This window comes from Cyprinus carpio, chromosome A22, assembly GCF_018340385.1.
Source record: "Cyprinus carpio isolate SPL01 chromosome A22, ASM1834038v1, whole genome shotgun sequence".
Taxonomy (NCBI): Eukaryota; Metazoa; Chordata; class Actinopteri; order Cypriniformes; family Cyprinidae; genus Cyprinus; species Cyprinus carpio.
Window position 1 is genome coordinate 3,871,531 of NC_056593.1, and position 13,654 is coordinate 3,885,184.

A 13,654-nucleotide genomic window follows, 5' to 3' on the forward strand; every position below is an offset into this window, starting at 1 on the left:
TGTTCTTTTTAGCAACATCATATGACCCCTTTATTAAATTATCAAAAAAAAAAATCCACAAATTAAAAAAACCACAACCTCTCTCAATTCTTATTTCCACCACAAAACACCACCTTCTCCTCAAAGCTTACCCCTTGCCTACTCTGAAGCCCTTCTCATTACGGACAAAGAAATGTAGAAATCAATAAATGCGAAAATAAATAAATGTAGAAATAATTTAATACGTAAATAAATGCATAAATGTGAAAATAAGTAAAAGTGGAAATAAATGTGGGAAAAAGTGAAAAGAATACATAAATAAGGAAATAAAATTCTAAATAATTATTTAGTTTTGCATTTTTACTTTTCTTTTGTGTGTGTGTGTGCGTGTGTATATATATATATATATATATATATATATATATATATATATATATATATATATATATATATATATATATATATTACATTTATTTGCACATTTATTTATTTATAATTAAGGCAGTATTGTCATTCTTATGACATCACCAAGACAGCCTCTGTTACGCCCCTGTTATGTAACTTATCATGTCGCAGCTGCTGCCAAGGGAACTGATTTATCAGCATTTTTTTTTTTAAAAAATTATCCCTGAAAATGAAGAATCAGATATTTGTTTGCATCATATTTTTGCTCTGCCACGGTGAGACATTTAAATGTTGAAGCCTTTTTTCCCAGTTTCATTTTGTACCGGCTAAACATTTAATATTCGATATAATTTGTTATTTTTATTTTAGTATTTGACTCGCTGTGTGTTGTGATTGCATTGTAATCATTTATGTGCTACATTTTCTGTTCTGGTAAGCGATAGAATCGAATAACGAAGTGTGACGCAGTTGTTAAAAAAGGAAAATCGGTTTCGGTTTCTGAATGATGCAGGTCAAGTGAAAAAAGATTTGACAATAAGCAGACCCCCGATGATCACATTGATCACAGTCAGCACCTCTGTGTCTTCAGGAATGCCAAATGGCCCTTTTGTTACTTAAGATAGGTTTGTGACAGGAAATCGGAATTCTTTGATCATTTTCAACCTTACAATTTAATCGTGTCTTTCTTTGGCAGAAATACTAACTAATAGTAGGCTAGTATACTAGCAGGCTACTGTAAGTGCTTCTCTTATGTCATGCTGGTTTCCATCCACCTATCTTTACGCACATTTTGGCATATTGCATAAAAGACTGAATGGAAATGCGCAGCCCGATCTCACGGCAATTCGTACATATTTTACGAGGTGGCTAATTCGTACGAATTCGTACGACCACACTCGTACAAATTCATATGAATTTGTACGAACTAACGTATTTTACGAGTTGCACATTCGTATGAATTTGTACGAATTACCTACACCAAACCCCGCCCCTAAACCTACCCGTCACTGGGGTCTAGGCAAATCGTATAAAATCGTACGAGTGAGGTCGTACAAATTCGTACGAATTACACTCTTAGTAACCCTAAAAAACCCGTTCGAAATCCTTAAATAACGAATGGAAATGCGCACTGATCTTGTTGCACAGCATCTAAAATTTTGTTTTGGTCATTCTAAAATGCCCGAGCCAACTGGTTCGGTAGCTATAATATAGTTTCGCTGGATAGAAACTTTATTTATGAATGTTTTATGCATATTCCAATTTTGCACATAAGATAATTTCACAACTTTGGATGGAAAAGCATCATGTCTCCCTCATCAGACACCCAAGGGAAAGTGTTGCATTTAACATTCAACTTCCCTAAGCACTATCCTCGAGGGAATCCCCCGCCAAGCAGTGGTCACTTGTGAAATGTATGACGTACATCTGAGTGAACCAGACGGAAGTTAGTTAGCGAGGAAAGGCCACTAAGTGCAAATAGCCCGCCTTGTTGGCTGAAGCTATTTACAGCTAACAGTCATCGGCTCTAGTGGCATCAAAAAGTTGAAAATAAAGTATCGGGTAGAGTTAGGATAGGTGGAGGGAGGGCTTTATTGTCCCAATAAGGTGGCATCCATTTATTAATTTGAATTAAAATTTAAATTTACACTCAATAAGTGGATATTGCATATAAGTGGATATTACAATACTGAGGTGCAGATAATTGCCACTATTTTCAATAAGTAGGCTAGTACAATTTTAACATAGTGAAAATAGAATCTATATATATTTGCACTTAGTGTAAATAGCCGCTGCCTAAAAAAATGGACCTAAATGGAGCCTTGCAATTTTCTACCTACTAATGAGCTGATTAGTTTAATCAGGTGTGTTAGATGAGGGGGGGCATATAAAATGAGGACAGTTTGGAGAACCACTGTTGTACAAGATAAGTGAACTTTGCCATGTTTTTACAGAGTAAAAAAAAAAATGTTCCTTAATCAATCTAAAAATGGATGGAGCATGAATTGTACAATTGTAGTTGTCTGATAGACTAGAAGTGATATCTGTCCATCTGGATTGCATATATTTTATTCCACTCACTGCAGCTCCCAACCCTCATAATTTTTAATGCAATGTGTTTTCCATCTTAAACAAGCCTTTTCATACACCCACTCATATTTCTTGTTAATTTCTTCTCTTAAGCCCCTCCTCTTCGAAGCTTTTATTTTTAAGCGTGTGACTTCTTTGGTTGAATTTCCTTTTTGTAATGACCGACTGTAGCACAAGCCAATAGCACTTGAGAATGGCGGCCTGTGAAGAAACATCTAATTGTTTTCACTCACTAAATGAGTATGGTCCGTGTTGTGTTCTCACACAAGCGTTGTTTGATACTGCATTGAGTTAGTGTTCAGTGATGCATTGAGTTTGATTGTGCTGAAAACATTCTGTAATGCCTGACCAATGTATGTGTTCGTCTACTGGGGTCTGAAACAGAGAGGTTGAGTAAAAGAGACTATAAGTTGATGTTATCCCTGTGTCGGTGTGATCCTTATCAAACACAATATTCCATCACTAAACTAATCTAAGCTAAAAAAAAAAAAAAAAAAAAAAAAAAAGAAAAGAAAAAGCAAAAAAAGCAGTATTTTCTAGAAAAGCATGACATTATATTGCATCTCAAAGTAGTGTTCATATTGAAAGTAGTGTTCATAAGTATTCATATTGAAGACATGAAAATAGTTGGTTGCATGAATTCAGAAAGACATGTATAGAGAAAGAGGGTTTGTTTGTTTGTATATGTTACATTATGAATCCAGACAGATTTCTCTACTTTTCTCTATGATCTGTAGAAAAAAAAAAAAAAAAAAAACATTTTCACTGCATTTTCTTGTTGTGTGTCTTTGTTTGTCTTACAATTCTCTGTTAATTTCTTCTTTAGGCGCATCAGGTGGTGTTGCAGACAGTGTTTCAGTGTCAGTGATGGAGGGAGATTCAGTCACTCTACACACTGATGTTAAAACAAGCCAACAAGAAGAGATTAGTTGGTATTTTGATGACACTCGCATCGCTCAAATCACTGGAGATCAGAGTTATATCTGTACAGATGTTCAGTGTAATGAAGGTACTGAGAGATTCAGAAACAGACTGAAGCTGGATCATCAGACTGGATCTCTGACCATCACAAACATCACAAACACAGACTCTGGACTTTATAAACTAGTGATACTACACAGTAGCAGTGACAGTGTATTGATTTTCACTGTTGCTGTTCAGGGTGAGTCATTTAATAAATGTTAAAAAGCAGGTTTCAAGTACAACATTTACTCTGTGTTTTTCCTGTAAACTCACATAAACAAAAAAAATAAATATATACAAAACAAAAAAAAAATTCAATTTTAATTTGTATATTTTTATATAGATGAGTTGTTAGTTTAAATGGTTAGTTTTGCAGTTGTGCTCTGATAACAATGGCAGTTTTTCAGGGCCAGCCTTAGCATTTTGGGGGCCCTAAGTATATTTTCAAAAGGGACGCCCCACTAACCACTATCCTCCAATGTGCATTTTCTACCCTGATTTGAAAGTTTTATAAAATTGTCAATTTTTCAATTATTAATGTTTAACCATTAATTTCAAAGAAATATATCAAAATTTGAGATAGTTTTAATATTCCAAAAAACACCTGCAAATGGGTTATGAAAATGATTAGGTAAAATTATTATTATTGTTAATAATAATAATATTCTAGACTGCTGTTTTAGTTCAGATTGAAATGCAAAAATATATACGTGCAAACAAACATGTAAATAAAAACATGCAAATACTCTATTTTGGCTGTTTCATAAGCACCATAAATAATCTAATATATGTTCTAAAAATCTAAACAATTTGGATAACAAGGTATCTAGAGTTACTCACGCAATGCATCTGTTGGTTTGTGTTTCAGGTGTTCCTGCTGCTGAACGAGATGAAATAAAGAGAAAGTCAGTGAAGGAGGGAGAATCTGTCACTTTAGATCCTGACGTAAGAAAAAACTCAAAAAAATAATAGATTAAGAGACATACTACAAACACACCAACAGCTGAAATCACTGGAGATCAGAGTAAGATCTGTACAGATGATCAGTGTGATGAGAGATTCAGAGACAGACTGAAGCTGGATCATCAGACTGGATCTCTGACCATCATGAACATCAGAACCACAGACTCTGGACTTTATAAACTACAGATCAGCAGCACCAATCTTCGCCGCCACAGCATCAGCAGTATTAAGAGCTTCGATGTTTCTGTCATTAGTGAGTATAATTCTATGTAGCCTAAATAAATTTTCATTTGAGCAAATAAAGTTCAATGTTTAAGTATTTTTTTTTTATTGTGTTTAATTAAGATCACCTTAACACCAAGTGACACAACCAAGAGATGCTCTTCACAAGACTAAAGTTCACTTTAAAAGTAGTCTCTTTTTCTGACAGCTCACAGTGATGTGATGCTGTTTTAGCTACTGTACTTCAAAACTCACCAGATTCCATCATTTATCAGTAAAATCAATATCATATGATGACTAAACCAGGAAAAGTGTAAATACTTGAAAAACACATTGGTAAAAATCACTGGTAAAAATAGTTGCTCTCTAGTAATAGTGACTGTCTGTCTTTATCTGATCCAGATTCAGGTCTGTCTTCAGCTGCTGTAGGAGGAATATGTGCTGCTGCTGTTAGTGTCCTGCTGCTGGTGACTTTATCTGTGATTTGTTGCCATCGTCAAGTAAGAAGGAAAGGTGAGTATTACATCAGTGATGGGAAGTCTGATTCTTTTCCCGCAAATTGGTTCTTTCAGACAATCAGTTTCTATAACCTGGTTCAATAAAATGATTCGACAGCTTGTTTATTTCAATACTAGGGCTGTACAAATCAAGTTTTTTTGCACCATAGATTTGAGGCATTTAATATCTGTTCCGTCCTGTTCTGATACTTGTATTTGTGTTAGGTCTGCACTTCAAGTACATATTAGTTATTATAATCAGTCCAGTGTATACAGGGCAATGAATACATGTTTTTAAAGGCAAAAAGCAACAAAAAAGTAACTGTAATCTGATTATGAGCAGATTACAGTACACTTGGTTTTTGCAATCTGATTTCGTAATCTAGATTAAATGTAATCAGTTACTACCCAGCTCTGATTAAACATACATCTGAATTAACAAGATAGATTGTGTGTAAAGATTTTTTTAAAGATTATTCTAATTAACCAAAGTAATGTGTGTTTAATTGAGTTTCTTGTTGTTTTAAACAGACACCAGGCTGGAGCACAGTGATCAGGTGAGATACTATGAGCACTGAATGTGTTTGCCTACCAAAAAAATCAGAATTAGATTACACTGAAACACCAATAATAACTGACTCATCAGGACAGCGCCATTCTTACTGTTTTACATCATCATAAACAATGTTGTGGAGACATTTTGTATTATAGAATTACAATAGTTTAATTCTATTATTATCAGTTATATTTAATGCTTTATTTGTTATTTTATTATTATTTAAAAAAAAGTGCAAGGGTGCCTACATTTTTGACCACAACTGTGTATTACTGCAGCACAGATGATAGTGAAATTCGTCAGATTCACTAAGAGAAACATCCCACATTTATGGTGGTGTTTAATATTTAGGAAAAGAAAACACCATACGTTCTGCAAACATCAAGTGAAAGACACAATTACAGTTCCTAGTCTAGTATTCTTTGTGTGTCATTAGTCCTCTTCTTTTCTTTTACCTTCTGTGAATGTTTTCTTACAGGTGAATGGTGTTGATTTGTCCACTAATCAGAGTGATATTCCACTGATGGACGATGCTGTGAGAGATCCTGTAAGCACACTGATGCTCTAGTGACGAACACTACCAGTGACTCGTCCACTAATCAGACTGAGATCGAGCCTGAGGCTGCCATTGAGATCTAGTATTATTTTGATACTTTGACTGAAATGGAAAGTGAAGAGAGGATGGGAACAAGAGAGATTTTATCATTTTCAATCTTCTCTTGAGCGTACGACAATCTCTCGTTGCTCAGAGAAATAGCAAGATTTTAGGAGTCTCTACCAGTTCCAAGTGAAATTTTACCTCAACACCAATTTCATATAAAATTTCATATAAAGTTATATAAACTTGAATTTCCCCGTGCTGAGATGCGTCGTATAATGTGTCAACTATAGCCTGAGATATTGTCAAAAGCATTAAATACTGGAAATATTAAGAGGATTTGGAATTTCCAGTTAATGTAGGCCGTTATTATTAGATTAATTTATTATTAAATTACAATTAATTTACCCCGCAATAATTTCATAGCACATCACTGCATAACTGACATGCTGTGGATAATGAAATTTTAGGCTATTAGCTTACTACTCATTGAAAATGTTTTAAAAAGGTCTTTTAAAACAGGTCTATTAATTTATACAATGAATTAATAGGCGTATAATTAAAATGATTAACACTGCAGTCATCAATGAAAATTAAGAGCAGCTTTATTTCTAGCACCGACTTTCAAAAACAACCGGTTTGACGCAATTTATTTTTTTTCACTATGTAAATATTAATGTAAATATTTCACTATGTAAATATTAATGGAATAATTAGTTATGTGCCGTTATCAGCATATGTTGAAGTAGATTAGTCTTTTGTTGTATCTGGGAGAATATGCGCCGTTAATGCAGCGTTAATACTTTCACTTTGAATAATTGAGATTAAGACATGGTGTTATCATAACTCTTGTGCAAAATTTGCACGTTTCTCAGGCATCATGGTTTAAAACCGTTTTTGCACTACGCCGCTGGTCTGTGGGCTTTTTCTGATCGTTCGATTTAAAATAACCAACTTTTGAAGCTTTCTGTTATGGTGTTATGGTCCACCACAGTCTAATCAGTTTCACTTATTTTCGTTATTCTCTGTTGTCAGCGAGTCAATGCTGCTCGGTTAAGTTGACGCTGCATGTTTTTATCTGGTCAGTTTAAACATACATGCAACAGCACACAACAGAGAACTCGGTACTCACACACTGTTTACTGCCCTGATAGCACACACAGATCACCGAGACGTCTGCATTTACATCTGCAAGACCTATTTTTAGAGTGTTTGCTCATCTGCAATACATCTGGAGGACATTTCCTATCAGATGTCAAATAGACGTTTAGAAAATGTCTGTAAGTTGTTTATGATTTAGAATATATGTAAAACTGACATCTTCTAGACGTCTATCAGATGTTTGTACACAGCAGATGCTGTCTAGATGAAGTGATCTTTAACAGACATCTTGCAGACGTACGTCTGCTTTGTGCACCGATACAGAGACCTGATTCTCAGAGAGTGCGCGAATGCTGAAGTGAGCTCTATTTCACATGTTCTTGCACTTTAAGGATAAATATGTCAAAATACCAGTCTTGGCGAGTATCCTCATGAACAGTTGGTTATAAATAAACAAAAGAAAAAAAATTAACAATAAACCAACTATATACCTAACACAGACCCACTCGGTCTTAAAGTGACAGCTGTGTCTTTAATGCAATTCAAACAACAAAAGACAGATAGAAAGACGTTGTTAGACCTGACTGAAGAGCTGGTTTCATTTTGGTATTTTGTTCTTTTTGTATTTATATGTGCCAATGGTAATGGTAATTTGTTTATTAGTTTGTATTTTATTACCTGAATTCACTTGAGTTATGTTTGATAATATTTGAATCTAAATTGGCATTGAACCTTGCTTGAGAGTTTAACTTGAAGAAATGAATACATACAGTACAGTAACTACAGTAAACACAGTACTACAGTGAATTAAAAATTGAAGTTTACAATGACAAATTTCTTAAAAATATTGTAATGTGTGCCCTTTAAAATGCTGGGGGAATTTTTTTTTTTTTTTTTTTTTTTTTTTTTTTTCAATATCACATTGAAGTTGCAGAATTGTCCCAAGAGCTACACTGTAAAACCTATATTTATGTTGGAGTAAATTTAAATAGAAATCAAAGATCCATGATTGCCCAGCTGTGTAGTGTGATTCTCCCCCTGACTCTTGAAACTGGGAGATTCTCTCAAATCCCAGAAGAGGAAACGAAAGAGGAAGATAGGCTCTGTGAGTTAGGAGAAGTGGAAAGTGAAAGTCAGTTATTTTGTCCCATTTGGGGACGTTCACTTACAGCTGCTAGCACTGGCTGTTTACATTCATATGTTGCCCACACAGCTGCAACAGAAAATACACAAAAAAACATGATGCAATAACTGCTAATAAATAATATTTACATAAACAACATAATATAATAATTCTTTATTAATAAACTAAAGAATGTTTTTTTTTACTTCTCCAGCATTTTACCAAACAAGCTGCCATTAAGATCAATAATTTTTATGCTAGACCACCAACCAGTTAATCACCTTGACAAATAATTTACTTAATGTAATTTGAAACATTTCACTGAGTGTTTATTACGTTCCATGTTAGTATCTATAAATGTGGGTTGTGTTTGAATGATGAAATAGCATATGAAACATGCTTTGTTTCTCAGGAAAAGTGTTACAGCATGATGTGTACTGAACAAAACACTTGTACTGTATTTTTTATAGTCTTCATGCATTTGTTTTCTATATATCCTGAAACCATAACATTGTTTTTGTGAACCCAACATTTGTGAAATATTATCTGCTGCTGTCATCAGTTTAGCTGTATTTTTGTACAGTCCTCTTGTAAAGTCTTATCCTCTGATTTTATATATTTTTTTTTTTATAATTTTATATTTCTGTATGTTTTTATACATTTTTTTTTTTTTTTTTTTTTTTTAAATGACATTAAATATCTGATTGACTCACATTAATATATATATTGATCTATATATATTATATATTATTTTTTTTTTTTTTTTTTTTTTTTTTTTTTGGAAAAAATGTGTATCGAGTAATATCTGAAGTAACTTAAACTGAGTTATTCGAGTTTTTTGTGTGTGTCTGTATATTCTGGAATGTGATTTCAAAGATGAAAGGTTTAAGTTGAAGTTTTTAGTTTTTGAAACTGTCAGTTCCTGGTTTTGACACTAGAGGACATTCCAGTATAAGCACTGCTTGTAGGAAACACCAAATGTATGATGCAGTCTTTACAGAGAAATACAACAAATGTAACCTTTACCAGGCAGAGAATAACACCTTATCCTAATATGAGCTGTGATATTTAAGAAAGATTCCGTACTGCTCTTATAGTTCTGGATGCTAATCAAGGATAGTATTGCAAGTCAAGACTAGCTGATTTATGAATTTATGATAAAAATTGATTTAATATTGAATTCTACTTATTAAATAATCAACTTATTAGGGTTTACAGTGTAACCCAAGAGATATTACCAAATAAAGAAGCATGGAAACGGGCAAATAATTTTTGTATCAATAACACAATTAAGGAAGTGTCTCACAAAATACTTCATAGAATTTATCCTTATAAACACAAGATATTTCATATACCTGTGAATTTTGCAGTCAAGAAAATAAACTATTTTGCATCTTTTTTTATTGTATTAACTCACGATTTTATTTTTTTTTTTGTATTTACTCAAGAGTTATTTTGGGAAAGATTTGGAATTCTATATTAACAGAAAATTTATGATAAAATCTGTATATATTTGATGTATTTTTTGTACAGAAAACAAAAATTTTAATTGTAAAGACAATATTATACAATTTGTTTGTTAGGAAAAGTTCCATAAACATAAGAAAAGTGGGCTCAATGTAAACCAAATTTTGCACATTTTATAAACGACTTTATTATATGTAAATCTCTTGGAACAAAGAAAAACAAAAAAGCAATAAAAAACGTAATGCTCTGAAATCATTGAAATGTATGTAATTTTCTTTTTTTCTCAGTTTTTTAAACTTTTTTTTTTTCCCAATGGCAGCTAATGTTAATCGTTGCAACACCGAAGAATTATAATAAAAAATATATTTGAAGTAAGTTTTTAGGGTTTTTAACATCCGGGTTGTTTGCTCTGAATACATTTTATGAGAAGATGTGTGAGTTAATAAGGCTTCAGGCTACCAGTTAATCAGACTAGAGAGATCGGTTCGCAATTTTTAGCATAACAATCCATACGCTTACACCTGTGCTAGTAATACACGCATTATACCATGCCGTGTGTATGTTACAGTATACAAATGTTTAGCTAATGTGGGGAAGTAGGCTATAGCTGTCAGTGTCAGCGAGTTAACATTTGACAGTTTGAAATCGATTAGGTAGCTCAGTTACTTCAGTTCAGAATAGGGCTAGCAATGATCAAATTGGTAACTTAAACTGGTAGTTGATTTTAATGTAAGTTACAGTTATGAATGTCATTTCAATTACTCTCTCTCTCCCCGCCATTGACGAGTTTACGGCTTTCTGTGTTTTCACTGTTATAAGGTAGGGGGCAATATTACGCATCTCCTGAACTAGTACCAGATCAAAACCACCAGGACATGAGCAGAATATCTAAATGCGATCACTTTGTTGCTAGACTCTATCTACTCATCTTTGTTTTGATCATCATTCTGAATCTGATCTGGATGTATAGTCATTATTAAAAATGCGATTTTCTCAGCTTTTTGCTCATGTTGCTTTTTTATGAAACTTGAAACATTCAAGTGTTGATTAGAAGGATGCACAATTTTTTTGTCTAAAAGCAGAGGGTGTCTGTTCTTTCTTTTGATATATTGCATGCTCAGATATTCACACAACAAAATATTTTGGGGTGCCATGGAATTGTGAAAATTACCTTAAATGTTGGCAGGAGATGTCATGGAGCTCCTCCCAACGACATCTAGCCCCAGATTTGCTGTTCCAAAAGGACACAGTTTTAGCTTGTCATGTGAGATCAGGGTGAGCTAGGAAACAATTCATTAAAAACTTCTACATCACCTCTTCAGTACTGGTCTGTGTCTCCACACTGGATCTCCAGTAACAAATCTGTACCGATCCTGCAAAATGAATAACACATAAAAAGATCGGCCAAAAAAACATACAATAAAATAAAATAAAACACAAATAATTAAAAAGAACTATACTAATAAAAAGAATCTGATACATTGAATATTACTGGTGGTTATAATATCAATTAGCTATATACATTACAAGATCGGCTCTTTGAATTGTGTTAAGTAGCGTAAAATTGAATTTGAAATAATTTAGTTATACAATATTATATTTTCAGCAGCCAAATTTCTTGCTCCATGCCGCAGGAATGGTAAAACTAAATTAAGAATAAAGAAAGCTTATATCAAGATATACTTACTTGCAGTGGTGGAACTAGAGTTTTATACAGGGGGTGGCCACTGCTACTTTTGGGGGTACAGGAGCACGCACGCACGCCTACACACACACACACACACACACACACACACACACACACACACACACAGTGGAAGGAATTGGGTCACTCTGTTTGTGTCTGTAATTGTTGAACATCCAAAATATTTTCAGAAATCAAAGCTTAAGCACCAAGGAGATAAAATACAGTAGAATGTGTCTGTTATGAACTGCTTTATTTATTTACAAAAAAAAAACCCTCACATTTACACACACGGCATGGTGTAATATGCGTGATTTTAATTAACAGGTAAATAAAAACTAAGAAAAAAAAAGTTTTCATGGCTGGCCCCGTCGCAACAGTACCTCACAACTAAAGAGATCTGTTCTTTTTTCTTTAAATCTTTGGTTTCATCTACAATTACACTAACAACTTCGCACTTTCTTTTACTTCAATGATTATTTCACTTTGTACCATCTTAGCTAATCCCTCAAGAACTTCGTTCTGGATTTGGTGGCTTTTGTACTTAGCATTGCCACACGCATTCATCCTTTTCTTAATGAGAGGGTCATGCTTTGCAATTTCTTCTAAGACTGTCAAAAATTTGCCCTTGTTGTCAGAGTCATAAGACTCACAATGACCTCTCTGTTCTATATTTTGAGTGGCAGTTAATAGAAGCATATATGCAATTGTTTTAATGTAGGTACGGTTTTCCTCCACTTTCTTTTTCCAGTCCTCATTTATGAGATCTAACATCGATGAGTTGCTGTTAACAGCCCTTTTATGCTGATTCCAGGCATACATAGGATTGATGTGATGCTCTTCCTTTAAATGGAGCTTAAACCCAGAATCTTTCAACAGAGCTTTTTTCCAGTTACAAAATGCTGACTGGGAAGTGAAGGCAGATTCAGGTGTATTGGGCAGAGAAAATGCCTACAGGCAAAACAATAAGCTGAATCTTTACTTACAGAATATTCAAGCCATGAATTGTCCTTATACCAGGAGCTGTTGAAAGCCCTTTTCCTAGTACCACGCTGACTTCTGGGAAAAGTTTTCAAACATTGCTGTACAGGGGAGTTGTCAAACACTGCCAACATTTAAGGTAATTTTCACAATTCCATGGCACCCCAAAATATTTTGTTGTGTGAATATCTGAACATGCAATTTATCAAAAGAAACAACAGACACCCTCTGCTTTTAGACAAAAAAAGATGTGCATCCTTTTTAATCAACACTTTACTGTTTCAAGTTTCATGAAAAAGCAACATGAGCAAAAAGCTGAGAAAATCGCATTTTTAATAATGACTATACATCCAGATCAGATTCAGAATGATGATCAAAACACAGATGAGTAGATAGAGTCTATCAACGAAGTGATCGCATTTAGATATTCTGCTCCCTCTTTGCTTGTGTTTTGATCTGAAGGTACTAGTTCAGGAGATGCGTAATATTGCCCCCTACCTTATAACAGTGAAAACACAGAAAGCCGTAAACTCGTCAATGGCGGGGAGAGAGAGAGTAATTGAAATGACATTGAAATGTTAACTCGCTGACACTGACAGCTATAGCCTACTTCCCCACATTAGCTAAACATTTGTATACTGTAACATACACACGGCATGGTATAATATGCGTGTATTACTAGCACAGGTGTAAGCGTATGGATTGTTATGCTAAAAATTGCGAACCGATCTCTCTAGTCTGATTAACTGGTACCCTGAAGCCTTATTAACTCACACATCGTCTCATAAAATGTATTCAGAGCAAACAACCCGGATGTTAAAAACCTTAAAAACTTACTTCAAATATATTTTTTGTTATAATTCTTCGGTGTTGCAACGATTAACATTAGCTGCCATTGAATTTTATTTTATTTTTTATTTTTTTAAATTGAGAAAAAAAGAAAATTACATACATTTCAATGATTTCAGAGCATTACGTTTTTATTGCTTTTTTGTTTTTCTTTGTTCCAAGAGATTTACATATAATA

At 33.7% G+C, this 13,654-nt stretch overlaps 1 protein-coding gene across 1 annotated transcript; it reads left to right on the forward strand.

Annotated features, from left to right (window-relative positions):
* Positions 1 to 530: 530 nt before the first annotated feature.
* LOC122134953 lies at positions 531 to 7,098 on the forward strand. The gene is made up of 7 exons (XM_042712288.1): positions 531 to 659; positions 3,299 to 3,634; positions 4,304 to 4,380; positions 4,462 to 4,651; positions 5,023 to 5,133; positions 5,649 to 5,674; positions 6,152 to 7,098. Exons 1-7 carry the CDS (start codon positions 614 to 616, stop codon positions 6,239 to 6,241), a joined length of 876 nt encoding a protein of 291 aa, XP_042568222.1. The 5' UTR covers positions 531 to 613; the 3' UTR covers positions 6,242 to 7,098.
* The last annotated feature ends 6,556 nt before the right edge of the window (positions 7,099 to 13,654 follow it).

Coding starts and splice junctions, on each gene's coding strand:
- LOC122134953 (XM_042712288.1), top strand. CDS start 614: ATGAAGAATCAGATATTTGTTTGCATCATATTTTTGCTCTGCCACG. Junction 5,134..5,648: donor TCGTCAAGTAAGAAGGAAAG/GTGAGTATTACA, acceptor TGTTTTAAACAG/ACACCAGGCTGGAGCACAGT. Junction 5,675..6,151: donor GGCTGGAGCACAGTGATCAG/GTGAGATACTAT, acceptor GTTTTCTTACAG/GTGAATGGTGTTGATTTGTC.